Source organism: Oncorhynchus tshawytscha, linkage group LG24 (genome assembly GCF_018296145.1).
Source record: "Oncorhynchus tshawytscha isolate Ot180627B linkage group LG24, Otsh_v2.0, whole genome shotgun sequence".
Taxonomy (NCBI): Eukaryota; Metazoa; Chordata; class Actinopteri; order Salmoniformes; family Salmonidae; genus Oncorhynchus; species Oncorhynchus tshawytscha.
This window is the reverse complement of record NC_056452.1, coordinates 3,707,995-3,725,596: the sequence shown is the minus strand read 5'-3', so window position 1 is coordinate 3,725,596 and position 17,602 is coordinate 3,707,995. Positions and strand designations below refer to the sequence as shown.

The 17,602-nt window shown below is 41.0% G+C and overlaps 1 protein-coding gene across 1 annotated transcript in view; it reads left to right on the top strand.

Annotated features, from left to right (window-relative positions):
* Positions 1-17,602, top strand: part of kif22 (kinesin family member 22) — a 38,989-nt gene that overhangs the window by 14,813 nt on the left and 6,574 nt on the right. Inside the window, exons 7-11 of the mRNA XM_024387124.2 lie at positions 4,079-4,196; positions 9,624-9,723; positions 14,482-14,683; positions 15,475-15,566; positions 15,842-16,042. Of these exons, the coding sequence (XP_024242892.1) occupies positions 4,079-4,196; positions 9,624-9,723; positions 14,482-14,683; positions 15,475-15,566; positions 15,842-16,042 (713 nt within the window). The remainder of the gene's footprint in view (positions 1-4,078; positions 4,197-9,623; positions 9,724-14,481; positions 14,684-15,474; positions 15,567-15,841; positions 16,043-17,602) is intronic.

Here is a 17,602-nt window from a genome sequence, read left to right as displayed (position 1 = left end):
CCATGACCATTGCAGAATAAATTCCTCACCTTTACTGACTATGGTGGTTTCATAGGCTACCTGCGAAGTAGTCTGTAGGCTTACAACAAGTTAGTAGGCTACCCCATTTGTCCCATCTCATGTAATTGGACCCACGTCACAGTAGTAAATTAGATAAGTTATTTCAAGTATTTTGCTCTATGCGATCCAATCCGAAGCGCAGTTTAACGCTTGAATGTTTCACCCTTTCCATTGACATTTGTAAGCTAAACCTACAGTTGAAGTCGGAAGTTTACATACACTTAGGTTGGAGTCATTAAAACTCGTTTTTCTACCACTCCACAATTTTCTTGTTAACAAACTATAGTTTTGGCAAGTCGGCTAGGACATCTCCTTTGTGCATGACACAAGTCATTTTTCCAACAATTGTTTACAGACAAATTATTTCACTTATAATTCACTGTATCACAATTCCAGTGGGTCAGAAGTTTACATACACTAAGTTGACTTTGCCTTTAAACAGCTTGGAAAATTCTAGAAAATGATGTCATGGCTTTAGAAGCTTCTCGATAGGCTAATTTACATAATTTCTGTCAATTGGAGGTGTACCTGTGGATGCATTTCAAGGCTTACCTTCAAACTCGGTGTGTCTTTGCTTGACATCATGGGAAAATTAAAAAAAATTAATCCTCCAAGACCTCAGAAGGAGGTCTACAATTGTCCAAGTCTGGTTCATCCTTGAGAGCAATTTCCAAACGCCTGAAGGTACCACGTTCATCTGTATAAACACCATGGGACCACGCAGCCATCATACCGCTCAGGAAGGAGATGCGTTCTGTCTCCTAGAGATGAACGTACTTTGGAGTGAAAAGTGCAAATCAATCCCAGAACAACAGCAAAGAACCTTGTGAAGATGCTGGAGGAAACCGGTACAAAAGTATCTATATCCACAGTAAAACAAGTCCTATATCGACATAACCTGAAAGGCCGCTCAGTAAGGAAGAAGCCACTGCTCCTAAACCACCATAAAAAAGCCAGACTACGGTTTGCAACTGCACATGGGGACAGAGATTGTACTTTTTGGAGAAATGTCCTCTGGTCTGATGAAACAAAAATGGAACTGTTTGGCCATAATGACCATCGTTATGTTTGGAGGAAAAAGGGGGAGGCGTGCAAGCCGAAGAACAACATCTCAAACATGAAGCACGGGGGTGGCAGCATCATGTTGTGGGGGTGCTTTGCTGCAGGAGGGACTGGTGCACTTCACAAAATAGATGGCATCATGGTAGGAAAATGTAGGAAATGATGTGGATATATTTAAGCAACATCTCAAGACATCAGTCAGGTTGTTAAAGCTTGGTTGCAAATTGGTCTTCCAAATGTACAATGACCCCAAGCATACTTACAAAGTTGTGGCAAAATGGCTTAAGGACAACTAAGTAAAGGTACTGGAGTGGCCATCACAAAGCCCTGACCTTAGTCCCATTAGAAAATTTGTGGGCAGAACTGAAAAGGCGCGTGCGAGCAAGGAGGCCTACAGACCTGACTCATTTACACCAGCTCTGTCGGGAGGAATGGGCCAAAAATCAACCTACTTATTGTGGGAAGGTTGTGGAAGGCTACCTGAAACGCTTGACCCAAGTTAAACCATTTTAATGTCAATGCTACCAAATACTAATTGAGTGTATGCAAACTTCTGAGCCACTGGGAATGTGTTGAAAGAAATATAAGCTCAAATAAATCACTCTACTATTATTCTGACATTTCACTTTATTAAAATAAAGTTGTGATCCTAACTGACCTAAAACCGAATTTTTACTAGGATTAATTGTCAGGAATTTTGAAAACTGAGTTTAAATGTATTTGGCTAAGGTGTATGTAAACTTCCGACTAACTATACATATGAATATTGTAATGTCAAGTTTCTTGTGTAGACAATATTTAATTTCTAAGCATAATACATACATACAGTTGCAAGAAAACTTATGTGAACCCGTTGGAATTACCTGGACTTCTGCATAAATTGGTTAAACAATGTGATCTAATCTTCCAGTAAGTCACAACAGACAATCAGTCTGCTTAAACTAATAACACACAAATTGTTGTATTTTTCTTGCCTATTTTGAATAAATAATTTAAACATTCACAGTGTAGGTTGGGAACAAATGGTGAATATCTAGGCTATTGACTTCTCCAAAAGCTAATTGGAGTCAGCTAACCTGGAGTCCAATCAATGAGACGAGGTTGTTGATGCCTTGATGTTCATCAGTCCACGGTAAGACAAATTGTCTATAAATGGAGTAAGTTCAGCACAGTTGCTTCTCTCCCTAGGAGTGGCTGTCCTGCAAATATGGCTACGAGCACAGCGCAAAATGCTGAATGAGGTTAAGAAGAATCAGCTAAAGGGTCAGCTAAAGACTTACACAGATCTCAAACATGCGAACATCTCTGACGAGTCTACGATACGTAAAACACTAAACAAAAATTGGTGTTCATGGGAGAACACCACGGAGGAAGATACACAAATACATTGCTGCACGTCTGAAGTTCACAAAAGAGCATCTGGATGTTCCACAGCGCTACTGGCAAAATATTCTGAGGACAGATAAAACTACATTTGAGTTGTTTGGAAGGAACACAACACTATGTGCGGAGAAAAAAGCACAGAACACTTCAAAACCTCAACCCAACTGTAAAGTATGGTGGAGGGAGCATCATGGTTTAGGCTGTTTGCTGCCTCAGGTCTTGGACAGCTTGCTATCATCGACTGAAAAATTAATTCCCAAGTTCAGCCTTATATTCTTCTGTAAAATGTTTCTGTCCGCCAATTGAAGTTCAACAGAAGTTGGGTGATACAACAGGACAACAACCCAAAACATAGAAGAAAATGTGCCTTCTGGGTTGGCCCAGTCAGGGTCCTGACCTCAACCCGATTGAGATGCTGTAACATGACCTCGAGCAGTTCACAGACATTCCATGAATATTGCTGAACGGAAACAGTTTTGTAAAGAGGAATGGTCCAAAATTCCTCCTGACCATTGTGCAGGTCTGATCAGCAACTACAGAAAACGTTTGGTTGAGGTTATTGCTGCCAAAGGAGGGTCAACCAGTTATTAAATCCAGGGGTTCACATACTTTTTCCACCCTGCACTGTGAATGTTTACACAGTGTGTTCAATGAAAACATAAGGTTTGTTTGTTATTAGATTTTTGTGTTTGTCTATTGTTGGGACTTAGATGAAGATCAGATCAAATGTTATGACCAATTTATGCAGAAAGCCAGGTAATTCCAAAGGGTTCACATACTTTTTCTTGCCAATGTATATCAGATCCATTACAGAATAAATTCCTCACCATTTCTGGTTACGTTGAGATGGTTGAGTTTATATTTCCGAAGTAGCCATATAACATTTTACCTTCCACATATCATTTAATTGGGCCTATTAGATAGGCTATTAGTATTTCTAGTTTTTTCTATATTCATCTTGACAGGCAGCGTGGTTTATAACACACAGTAAAATTTAAAAGGTGAACAGTTTATTTTGCATTGAAGTGTCGGCTGTCACTGTAAGTAGGTCTACTGTAGTATACTGTAGTATACTCAGTGTATAGACACTTTCAGAATTCGCGGGCAGTGCAGCATATTTAGGTTCCATAAAAATGTAATGCAAACCATTATTGTGTTCAAATGGTCTGTTTACAAGTCCACAACAATTTGCAATTGTTGGTCTTTCAGAAACGCCTCCCAAAGACATTGGTAGAATGGCGCCGGAGGGGATGGCTGACGTTTTACGTGCTCCTAAGTTCCAAGTTCACTATTTCCTTTAGATACTGACTCGGTCTAATTCCAGTAGGTCCAAAATATACAGCAAATAAGGGCATTGTCGTCACTATAAAAGTTTAATTTATGGGCGAGTTATAATCTCGTAAGTTTTTACAACGGGTCTGATTTTTAAAACGGAAAACATTTAACTCAATTTTTTTGCATGCCCAGTCTTGATGACAAATTTACGTAGTGGTTATTTATGAGGCTCCAGGATTTTGCAACATTAATTTTGATATATAATATCATTGATGTCCCCCTCCCCCCTGTGCTGCAGTGAAGAGGTCCAGGGAGGAGCAGGAGGCTGGGCGGTCCGGTGAGCCCCAGAAAAAGAAGCTAAAAGACGTGAAGAAGACCGGCCAGGAGGATCCTACACCCCCAGCACAGCTACACAGGTTGGAGGCCCTTCCCTATTCAACACAATCTATATATTCCCTACATTTAAAAAAATGAACTATAGCAACAAACTATACCAACCATAACTGTGCAAATAGGGTTTCACAATCAATTAGTCTTCATTTCCGTATTAGCCGAGAATTACAGAAAAACATGTTGTCAGTGTTAGTCATTATGGCCAAGGAATGATCAATATTGGCTCAATGTCCACATCAGTGCATCCTTAATTTACACACCTGACCCAGTTCACCATACCTAATATGTAATCGTTATGTTCCTTTGCCTTTAATTTAAGTCATTCCAGTGTTTAATCAATGTGTCATACATACATACATACATACATACATACATACATACATACATACATACATACATACATACATACATACATACATACATACATACATACAGTACCAGTCAAAAGTTGACACATCTGCTCATTCCAGGGTTTTTCTTTATTTGTACTATTTTCTACATTGTAGAAAAACAAAAAAAGTGTTAAATCAAAATATATTTCAGATTTGTTCAAAGTAGCCACCCTTTGCCTTGATGACAGCTTTGCACACTCTTGGTATTCTCTCAACCAGCTTAATGAGGAATGCTTTTCCAACAGTCTTGACTTGAATTCCCACATGCTGAGCACTTGTTGGCTGCTTTTTCTTTACTCTGCGGTCCAACTCATCCCAAACCATCTCATTTGGGTTAAGGTCAGGTGATTGTGGAGGCCAGGTCATCTGATGCAGCACTCCACTCTCCTTGGTCAAATAGCCCTTACACAGCCAGGAGGTGTGTTGGGTTATTGTACTGTTGACAAACAAATGATAGTCATGCTAAGTGCAAACTAGTTGGGGTGGCGTATTGCTGCAGAATGTTTTGGTAGCCATGCTGGTTAAGTGTGCCTTGAATTTAAAATGAATCACAGACCGTGTCACCAGCAAAGCACCATCACACCCCCACCTCCATGCTTCAAGGTGGGGCGGCAGGGTAGCCTAGTGGTTAGAGCGTTGGACTAGTAACCGGAAGGTTGCAAGTTCAAATCCCCAAGCTGACAAGGTACAAATCTGTCGTTCTGCCCCTGAACAGGCAGTTAAGCAACTGTTCCTAGGCCGTCATTGAAAATAAAAAAAATTGTTCTTAACTGACTTGCCTAGTTAAATAAAGGTAAAATAAATAAAAGGTGGGAACCACACATGCAGAGATCATCCATTCACCTACTCCACGTCTCACAAAGACACAGCGGGAGGAACCAAAAATCTAAAATTTTCACATCAGGACAGATTTTCACTGGTCTAATGTCCATTGCTTGTCTTTCTTGGCCCATTATTGGTGTCCTTGAGTAGTGGTTTCTTTGCAGCAATTCGACCATGACGATCTCATTCACACGGTCTCCTTTGAACAGTTGTTGAGATGTCTTGTTTCTTGAACTGTGTGAAGCATTTATTTCGGTGCAATCTGAGGTGCAGATAATTCTAATGAACTTATCCTCTGCAGCGGGGGTAATTCTAGGTCTTAATTTTCCTGTGGCGGTCCTCATGACAACCAGTTTCATCATAGCGCTTGATGGTTTTTGTGACTGCACTTGAAGAAACTTTCTAAGTTCTTCACATTTTCCAGACATTCATGTCTTAAAGTAATGGGGCGGCAGTGGTTAGAGTGTTAGACTAGTAACCGGAAGGTTGAGCTGACAAGGTACAAATCTGTTGTTCTGCCCCTGAACAGGCAATTTACCCACTGTTCCTAGGCCGTCGTTGTAAATAAGAATTTGTTCTTAACTGACTTGCCTAGTTAAATAAAGGTTAAATGTTTTTAAAAATGGACTGTCGTTTCTCTTAGCTTATTTGAGCTGTTCTTGCCATAATATGGACTTGTTCTTTTTACCAAATAGGGCTATCTCTTTTATACCACCCCTACCTTGTCACAACACAATTGTCTCAAACCATTAAGGAAAGAAATTCCACAAATGAACTTTTAGCAAGGCACACCTGTTGATTGAAATGCATTCCAGGTGACTACCTCATGAAGCTGGTTGAGAGAATGCCAAGAGTGTGCAAAGCTGTCAAAGGTTGGCTAATTTGCCTCCCGGGTGGCGCAGTGGTTAAGGGCACTGTACTGCAGCGCCAGCTGTTCCACCAGAGACCCTGGGTTCGCGCCCAGGCTCTGTCGTAACCGGCCGCGACCGGGAGGTCGGTGGGGCGACGCACAATTGGCCTAGCGTTGTCCGGGTTAGGGTGGGCTTGGCCGGTAGGGATATCCTTGTCTCATCGCGCACCAGCGACTCCTGTGGCGGGCTGGGCGCAGTGCGCACTAACCAAGGTTGCCAGGTGCACGGTGTTTCTTCCGACACATTGGTGCGGCTAGCTTCCAGGTTGGATGCGCGCTGTGTTAAGCAGTGCGGCTTGGTTGGGTTGTGTATCGGAGGACGCTTGACTTTCAACCTTCGTCTCTCCCGAGCCCGTACGGGAGTTGTAGCGATGAGACAAGATAGTAGCTACTAAAACAATTGGATACCACGAAATTGGGGAGGAAAAAGGGGTAAAAAAATTAAAGAAAGGTTGGTTAATTTGACGAATATTCAAATATAACATTTTGTTTTACTTTTTTTTGATGACAAGATTCCATGTGTTATTTCATGGTTTTATTATTCTACAATGTAGAAAATAGTAACAAAATAAAGAAAAACCCTGGAATGAGTAGGTGTGTCCAAACTTTTGACTTGAACTGTAGAGATGTGCCAGTGGCATGCTACGACACCGACATGCATTTCTTTATGTATGGCTACTGCGTGTGCGTGTATATAATATTATTTATTGTATTTAAACATTTATTAACATAACGATGTTGAAATGGCTAGTTGAAAGAAGGTTGACTTTATTATGTTGGAATATGTCAAACTGAGTGCAGTTACATACACACAATAATATGATTATGTGCATAGTCAGATTTGCCATAGTTGTTCGATTAAAACATTTGCATGCTTTGCAAGATGAATGATTACCCTGTTTACATGGACACATCTGAAATCAGGCAACCTGATGGCAGTCTGATAAATACAGAAAATTGTCAATTAAAATAAATGTTCTACCATAGCAAACATGTTATTTTTGGGAAGCATATTTGATTTTGAATTCTTAACTTGTCATTTGTATGTAAAAATTACTCAAGACGCATACATTCAGTTGTTTCTGAACACACTTCCCTCGCGCTAAAGAGATTCGCTCTGCTGGTGCTAGCACACATGCGCAGATCAAATACACTGCTGGAATGCCGATTTAAGATGTTTACATGTCCTAATAATTCGAAAGATATCTTAGAAAACCAGGTATTTTCATCGCCGTATGCTTACGTCAATTTTGACCTTACGTTGATTTAAGATGAGCACAGTACGGTTTTTACAGGACTATTGCATAATCTACCTACTGCCATAATCAGTTTAATATTGAATTGTTAGTGTGCATATAAATATACTTTTCCACCTGACTAACTAATCTCTCATGGTAGTGACTGTGAGTAAGTACCCCCTTGGAAAGTAGTCTTTTTTTTGGTACATATTTGGACAGATGGATATGTAATCTTCACTTCAACACTACTGACAGATAAAGGTAACCTAATTTAACAAATGGACACTGAAAGATTATACTTTGCAATTTATTCATGACCAATCTACAGAAATGCGGACAAAATAAGTACGCCCCTAGCTTCGATAGCTGGTGTAGCCCCGTTGGATGAAATAACTTAATGTAGCTGTTTCTTGTAACTGTCTATTAGTCTCTCACATCTCCTGGGAGGAATCTTTGCCTGCTCTTCTCTACAGTACTGCTTCAAATGTGTCATGTCTGTGGGCTTTTTTGCATGCACGGCCCACTTCAAGCCCCCCCTCCACCCAACAGCATTGACGGGATGGAAATCTGGGCTTTAACCCACCATTTCTTCTTTTTGAGCCATTCTGTTGTAGCTTTGTTTGTGTTTTGGATCATTGTCCTGTTGTTGCATGAGCCATGTTTTGGTTCAGCTTCAGGCTTCAGCTTTTTGACAGATGGCCTCACATTTCTCCTCAATTGTACAATATGGGATTCATGGTTGACTCAGGGCCTAGCCAACTTGCAATCACTGAGGCAGCAAAGCATCCCCAAACCGTAATGCCATCGCCTCCACGCTTTACGGTTAGTATGATGTTCTTCTCTTCAAAAGGCCACGTTTCGTTTTCTCGCCAAACATGTCATCTGGCATTTTGAGGCCAAACAACTCCACCTTTTGACTCATCTGTCCAGAGTACATTGTTCCAGTAGTTTTGCTCTTAACCTAGGTGTTGTCTGGCAAATGTCAGTCGTGTCTTGATATTATTTTTTGAGAGCAGAGACTTCTTCCTGGCCTCCCTTGTAGTCCAAGTATGTGCAGTCTCTTTCTGACAGTTGACTCATTTGCTTTGACATTGATTAGTGGCAAGAGAGGTTTGTAGATCCCTTGATGTTACCCTGGGGTTCTTAGAGACTTCAATGATCATCTTTCGGTCAGCTCTTGGGCAGAATTTGGCGGGACGACCTGTCCTAGGTAGATTGCCAGTGGTCTGGAGTTTTCTCCGGTTGTAGATGATCAGACAGTGGAATGATGTACTTCGAACTGCTTGGAAATTGATTTTTCACCCATCCCAGACTCATGGGCATCAATCTTTATTCTGAGGGCCTCGGATAGGTATTTTGGTCTTGGCATGATGTTGACCATATGGGTGTGTGGTAAGACCAAACCAGACCACGTTTCTGGTCTTTATGGAAGACTGGACCCTCTAAACTTAATCTGATTTTCTAATCATTTCCACATTTTGATGCACCTGATTTCATATTTTAGCCATTTTATATGATGGTAAAGGTAGGGGTGTACTAACTTTATCCGCATAAGGAAATTGCATTTTGGTTTATTTTGTGATTTGTTAAATTGGGTCACCTTTTATCAATGAATGTGGTTGGAATTTAGCTCAACTATCCATGTGTCGAAATGTTTTTTTTAAATAATTTAAAAAAGAATTAATAATAATAATAATAATAAAAATACATTTTCCAGGTGGTGTACTTTCTATATGACTGTAAATCTATCTATATATCCTCTCTCTGACTGCATCTTAACAGGTTTTGGCCTCAGTGCAGTAGGTCAGGATTTGGTAGCTAGTGCTGAAAGGAATTCTCTCCCTGTAACAAACACCACTGACTGCTGTGCCTGTTGGCGACCCTTATAGAAAGTGACAAATCTGTCTTTTCTATGCCTTCTGTGTATTACTGTACTCATAACAGTTCATTCTACTACTAGGCATGGGCTCTCTCTTTTTTGTCTCCTTGCTGAGCAACTTTGGAAGCTCCCTCCTATCTGAGCGTAGTCACATTTCTCTTTGTCCCTTTCCCCTGCTTATCTCTCGCTCTCTCTCGTCTCTTTCTCAGCCCCACAGACCCATCTGTATTGAACCGGCTGATGGCTCTGGAGAAGCTGTTGATGGGCACCCCAGCAAAGGAAAGACTCAACATGCACAGAGAGATCCAGGTAAAGAGCATGTACCCTTAATCACAGAGTGTACACGCACACTCAGAATAGTGTACAAGCTGATTTCCTAGTTAATAAGACAGAACTGTCATGAGATACTGAATATTCGCATTCTCGCTAGCGACGGGTGCGGTTATTTGAATATCTGGACGGACGTTAGTATTAGGTCACTTGTGTGAGTGTTCACTCTGGGGGGGGTATGCCTATTTTAACAATGAAAAAGCTTTGTCCGTGTTAAATTATCTGTGTGACATTGTTACATACAAGGACATAGCATGCAGGGGTTGACTTTAAGTTGCTGATGGCCCGGTGCAGGTAAACTGAACAGTGGGGCAGATGGAATCTGCTTTGTAGCTGCCTGAATAACCCCAAGCACACATCAAAATTAATTAATTGGCCACAAAAATTAACATGTGCCATCTGTCTCCGAACTTGAAATCCATTAAAAAGCTGTGGTTGAATTGAAGAGGGTAGTCCATAAGCGCAGACGAAGGATATCAAGGATGTGGAAGGATTCTTCTGTAAGAAGGAAGGATCCAAGATCCTTCCCAATATGTTCTCTAAATACATTTTTATTTTTTTAAGGCCCCGTGCCATTATCCTCACAAAGTGAGGTATTGAAAATAGGGGTGTCAAAAAATTGACACCTGCCTTTTTTAGGGGGAAAAAGGTTCTTGTTAAACAAAATCTCTTTTTCTGAGCAATCGTTTTAGTATAAAATAATATTTCCTAAATTTTTGGAGCATACTATAGCTATGTATTTGAATTATTTTTGCTCTTTCTCAAGTGTGTCAATAATTTCGGACCCCATTGTATGTGTTCCAACCGCATGCTGCAGTTTTGGAATAAGGCCAAGAGCGTATTTATCAGAATCATTAGTCTACTTTTTTCTTCTTGAACAAAAAACATCAGCTGAAAATCAGTTCAACTCGAGGAAGTGTTTTTAAGTTTAGACACATAATAGCTGGAAACATTTTTTTTATTTTTTATTTTTTTATTTCACCTTTATTTAACCAGGTAGGCTACACAGAGTTACACAGGGGAGTAAACAATTAACAGGTCAATAAAACAGTAGAATTTAGTTGTTCAGTGTGCTAGCTAACCAATGTGTTTACGGTTTCATTAATTTGCCATTAGAAAAAGGCTTGTGGATAAACCAACTACCTTGCACACCTTATCATTAAAGGACAATTCCACCACTTTATAACCAGTTATTATGCTGTTGGTATACAGTGCATTCGGAACCCTTGACTTTTTCCACATTTTGTTACGTTACAGCCTTATTCTAAAATTGAGGAAAAATATTTAATCAATCTATACACAATACCCCATAATGACAAAGCGAAAACAGGTTTTTGCTGATTTATAAAAAAAATAAAATACCTTAAGTATTCAGATCCTTTGCTATGAGACTCGAAATTGAGCCCCGGTACATCCGGTTTCCATTGATCATCCTTGATGTTTCTACTTGCTTGGAGTCAACCTGTGGTAAATTTAATTGATTGGACATGATTTGGAAAGACACACACCTGTCTATATCGTCCCCACGGTTGACATTGCATGTCAGAGCAAAAACCGAACCACGAGGTCGAAGGAATTGTCCGTAGAACTCTGAGACAGGATTGTGTCAAGGCACAGATCTGGGGAAAGGTACAGCAACATTTCTGCAGCATTGAAGGTCCCGAAGAACACAGTGGCCTCCATCGTTCTTAAATGGAAGAAGTTTTGAACCACCAAGACTCTTCCTAGAGCAGACCACTGGCCAAACTGAGCAATCGGGGTAGGATGGCCTTGGTCTGGGAGGTGATCAAGAATCCGATGGTCACTGACAGAGCTCCGGAGTTCCTCTGTTGAGATCGGAGAACCTTCCAGAAGGACAACTTTCTCTGCAGTACCTCACTAGTCAGTCCTTTATGGTAGAGTGGCCAGACTGAAGGCACTCCTCAGTAAGAGGCACATGACAGCCCGCTTGGAGTTTGACAAAAGGCATGTAAAGGACTCTTGACTATGGGAAATAAGATTCTCTGGTCTGATGAAACCAAGATTGAACTCTTTGGCCTGAATGCCAAGCGTCACATCTGGAGGAAACATGGCACCATCCCTACGTTGAAGCATAGTGGTGGTGGCAGCATCATGCTGTATGGATGTTTTTCAATGGCACGGACTGGGAGACGAGTCAGGATCGAGGGAAAGATGAACGGAGCAGAGATCCTTGATGAAAACCTGCTCCAGAGCACTCAGGCCCTCAGACTGGGGCAAAGATTCACCTTCCAACAGGACAATGACCGTAAGCCCACAGCCAAGCCAACGTAGGAGTGGCTTCTGGACAAGTCTCAGAATGTCCTTGAGTGGCCCAGCCAGAGCCCGGACTTGAACCAGATCGAACATCTCTGCAGAGACCTGAAAATAGCTGTGCATCGATGCTCCCATCCACCTGATAGAGCTGACAGGATCTGCAGAGAAGAATGGGAGATACTGCCCAATTACAGGTGTGCCCAGCTTGTAGCGTCATACCCAAGAAGAATCAAGGCTGTAATCACTGCCAAAGGGGCTTCAACAAAGTACTGAGTAAAGGGTCTGAATACTAAAGTAAATGTGATATCAGTTGTATTTATATACACTACCAATCCAAAGTTTGGGGTCACTTAGAAATGTCCTTGTTTTTGAAAGAAAAACTAAAAAAATTTGTCCATTAAAATAACATAAAATTTATCAGAAATACAGTGGAGGCATTTTAAATGACTATTGTAGCTGGAAACAGCTGAGGAATATCTACATAGGCATACAGAGGCCCATTATCGGTACACAGTGTTGTATGAGATCTTCAGTTTCTTGGCAATTTTTCGCATGGAATAGCCTTCATTTCTCAGAACAAGAATAGACTGACGAGTTGCAGCAGAAAGGTCTTTGTTTCTGGCCATGTAAGCTTGTAATCAAACCCACATGCTGATGCCACAGATACTCAACTAGTCTAAAGAAGGCCCGTTTTATTGCTTCTTTAATCAGGACAACAGTTTTCAGCTTTGCTAACATAATTGCAAAAGGGTTTTCTAAGGATCAATTAGACTTTTAAAATGATAAACTTGGATTAGCTAACACAACGTGCCATTGGAACACAGGAGTGATGGTTGCTGATAATGAGCCTCTGTACGCCTAAGTAGATATACAATAGATATTCAGCTGCAATAGTTATTTACAACATTAATACTGTCTACACTGTATTTTTGATCAATTTGATGTTATTTTATGCTTTTCTTTCAAACACAAGGACATTTCTAAGTGACAAACTTTAGAACGGTAGTGTGTGTATATTTGCTAAAGTTTCAGTGTTTTTGCTTTGTTGTTATGGGCTATTTTAGAATGAAGCTTCTGGAGAGTGGCTATCGGCGGTGCAGTTGCCATACCAGGCAGTGATACTGCCCGACAGGATGCTCTCAATTGTGTACCTGTAGAAGTTAGTGAGGGTTTTTGCTGACAAGCCACATTTTTTTCAACCTCCTGCGGTTGAAGAGTCGCTGTTGCACCTTCATCACACTGTCTGTGCGTGGACCATTTCAGTTTGTTAGTGATATGTACACCGAGGAACTTAAAACTTTCCACCTTCCCCACTACTGTCCCGCTGATGTGGATAGGGGGGTGCTCCCTCTGCTGTTTCCTGAAGTCCACGATCATCTCCTTTGTTTTGTTGAAGTTGAGTGAGGTTATTTTCCTGACACCACACTCCAAGGGCCCTCAGCACCTTGTGGTGGTGAAGTGGTGTTGTTTCCTACCCTCACCACCTTGTGGTGGCCCGTCAGGAAGTCCAGGACCCAGTTGCACAGGGCAGGGCCGAGACCCGGGGTCTCAAGCTTAATGATGAGTTTGGAGGGTACTTTGGTGTTGCATGTTGAGCTGTAGTCAATGAACAGCATTCTTACATAGGTATTTCTCTTGTCCAGATGGGATAGGGCAGTGTGATGGCGATTGCATTGTCTCTGGGGTGGTAAGGGGTGGTTTGCAAATTGACGTTGGTCTAGGGTGACGGGTAGGGTGGAGTTGATATGATCCTTGACTAGTCTCGCAAAGCACTTCATGATGACGGACGTGAGTGCTACGGAGTGAGTGCTACGGAGTTGGTGAAGGCCATAGCCCCGGGAAGAAACTTTTTTTTTTTCAGGTGGCAGGAGATTTTGGTCGTGAGTGACCTGAAACGCCTGCCAGAGGCAAATTTTTGGAGAGGGGGTGACACAATATACACACACTACATTGACACACAACCCACATACTGACACAACACAAACACTCACACTTTTACATGCATCATATGCTGCTGCTACTCTGTTCTTTATTTTACTCTTAGTATTATCTATCCTGATGCCTAGTCACTACCCTGCCTTCATGTACATATCTACCTCAAATGCTTCAAATTCTTATAATATTCAATAAATATAATAAATATACTACCAAAACTATCTGTTTTGGACCAAACTTTTTTTAAACAATAGTTAGACATGAGGAATCCAAAGGAATGGTCAAAAGCCACGTCCAAAAGTGTCATGATATTCAAATGGTGAAATAATTTCAAATGCTCATCCCTAATTCTAAATACTGAATCACCTTTAAAGAGTAAATAGGAAGATTAGCTGGCTGGACTAAATCTGGCACATTTACAGAAATGTTGATTTAATGTGCATTGTCCCACAATCATAGAGGTTCTATTGGTTCTCATTTGTAACTCTATGGCTACAAAACTCTTCTGATGAATTGCTGTCTGTGCAGGAGTTGAAAGAGAAGCAAAGGGAGTTTGAGAGCAAAGCCAAAGTGCTCAAAGTGACAGGAAATGGTGCCACTCGCAACAGCTCGGACAATGGGTCATCGGGAGACTCGCCCCTCTTCAGGACGTATCTACCCCCACTACACAGAAAACAGTCCGCGGCAGCCAAACCCAAAAAACAGCAGGCTGTTGTGTCGCCCCTACAAGGTCAGTGAGCCCACCCACCCACTAATCCAGAGTGTTTACTCCAGGAACCTCCTATAACACATCTGGGTCGTGTTCATAAGGGCACGCAATGGAAAACTGCTTAAAATGTTTCTCAACGGAACCTGAGAAATAGCATCTCATTAATTTCAGGTAGTCCCTCCCTATTTTAGTCAGTTTTCTTCTGTTTTAGTGCCTAATGAACATGACCCTGCCAATTTTAAAGGTATGTTTTATATATTATATTTATGATTGGCTTAAATTCATTTGACCTTAATCTTTTTATGCCCATAGTGATAATATCCCATAATGCATTATTTACTCCAGGCACCATTGGCTAATGGTTAGCATCCCCATTTTAAAAAACTGGTTTTAAAAATGCGCTGTCTACATTTCATGCCAAAATATCGCCTCAAAGTAACTTCAAAGTTTTGTAGAGATTATTTTTGTGGATGCCTTCACTACTGGTATGTCGACAACTCAAGACACATTTCACCCAATCCTAAAAAAAATCTGAACTATCCCTTTAATTGTCAACATTTGACATTGTTTTACGCAATGTCTTGTAAAACAGTACGGCTATTGATTTAGATCTGGAACTTGATATGACCATGCAGGCTGCCTATTAATCTGCCCAAAACAATCAAATAATGATGACTAATACAATCTGTAGCGACTTCAGCACCTTGGTCTAATTTGTTGCTCTGTAAATAGCCAGGGTCTATGCTTTTCCTGTATGTAGTATTGAAAGGAATCTATGTTGTGTGTGTGTGTGACATCTCTTTTTCCCTAAGTGTCCCAGCTACAACCTCTCCAGCAGTGTCCGGTGGTCAAAAGGCCAACTGTCTGCCTCATGAAGAAACAGAAGAATCTGGAGCAGAGTGAGGTCAGCAACGGCATTGTTGTTTGACGATGTAAAATTAAACTGGTTTCATTACAATAACCCCACTAACCTACCACTTAGCATGCACACCCAATACATTGATTGATGCTAAGTGGTAATTCTAGTGTGGCTATTGGAACAAATCCACATAACATGCAATGTTAAACAGCTGTTCTGAACCCTTTGTCCCGTGTTGGTGTGCACTGTAGTATGCAGGCAAAAATGTAAAACATTCTGATGTATGTCTGTTTCTGCCGTCCACCTTCTCTCGCTCTCAGGTCCAAGAGGGAAAAGAGAATGTGAAGGACACCGGCTGGGAGTCTCATTTGGACAAGTCAGTGCTGGACCAGTCCCGACACAAGATCCTGCAGGTGCTCAACTCCGGGTCCCTCAAAGACCTGAAGGGCCTGCAGCAGATTGGGGACAAGAAGGCCAAGCTCATTCTGGGCTGGAGGGAGATTCAAGGCTCCTTCACTCAGGTCTGTGTTGTTTGGGCCCATATTAAGTTTCAGCGTTTACAGCTAGCCCATTTCTTTAAAAAAAAAATGTTATGTTGATAGTGGGGGGAAACGGACGGTGCTTTTGCTCTTGAAGTAAAACAAATACTTTGAGACCAATGTTTCAGCCATCTTGTCATCTAAGCCTTCATCAGAATGATAACGAGGCATTTTATTTGAAGCGCCATCCTTTCATGCCACCCGGTTACACTGTAAAAAGTAAGAACATCAAATACCAGTGGCAGCACAGCATCACAGATGGTTCAAACAGATCAAATCGAATCAAATTTATTTACATAGCCCTTCGTACATCAGCTGATATCTCAAAGTGCTACACAGAAACCCAGCCTAAAACCCCAAACAGCAAGCAATGCAGGTGTAGAAGCACGGTGGCTAGGAAAAACTCCCTAGAAAGGCCAAAACCTAGGAAGAAACCTAGAGAGGAACCAGGCTAGACAATAGTTATAAGGGGCATTGCATGGTATGTGAGTCCTAGGTTTTATATATGTTTAAGTGTAATGGAACATAAAATGACAGACGGCAACCAAAGGGGTTTTGAGAATGTCGTGCTTACTTGCTGTCACAAGCTGTTTGTTTTACCTGATTTACAATGTTGTGTTGCCCCTAGATAAGCATTGTATCATCTTTTGGGTGTACACACAGGTTTTTGATTATCCTTTGGTTACTGTCAACTAGGCTTGGGCAGTATATCGTGTACCGGGGTATTTGGAAAAAACTACGGAATAGTTTTTCATGACCGTCAAACTATTTCTTTTAAGTTTTTCAATAAATTTGAATATTTGTAGATCCTATTAAGTTAATACCTGCAGTCAACTTGTGCAATCCCTTAGGCGATAAAGCAGATTATTTTATTTCATCTGTCACATAATTTAACATTATGAAGCATACCATACATAGTTCCCCAGAATAGTTGTGCGAGTCACGTGTTTGATTGTAAATAGCACAACGGGAGAAAGCGGGAGCTGGTGAGTCTATTGCGTTTTATATCTACTGGTGAGTCTCTGTGTGCTGCGCACATGAGGTGAAGTTACACTTGTATGCAATTCACTACAAACATTTTTCCATCATATCTTAGAATGGCTTTCTGCCAGAAGTCAAATACCTCTGATTTAGTTATCTGTGCTGTTGCCATCTTTTATCCTGTGCTTCGTATTAGCTTTTTTTCTCCTCTGTTCTTGTCCCCCTCTGCTCCGTGTACACATGCTGCTCTTCCTTCAGAAAAGCATGCATTACAACTTAGTTCATTTGCACAATTTCTCTTGTTTACTTTTGTTTGTAAATATCCACACTCACAGAAAATACCATTTGGTAGCTACTAGCTATGCTTTTATAACTTTGTGCTGGATTTGTCTGTCTTTGCTCGTTAGCATTTAGCTAACAGCGTCTATGTCCTTTCGCTACTATTTTGTTAGCATTTTGGTAATGGGTCTTTCTATTAACTTGGTTACCAGTGAGGATTTCCTACACTGGACAACTTGTTACAGCTGTTGATAAGTCATTGGTAATAATATGCCCGTTTTT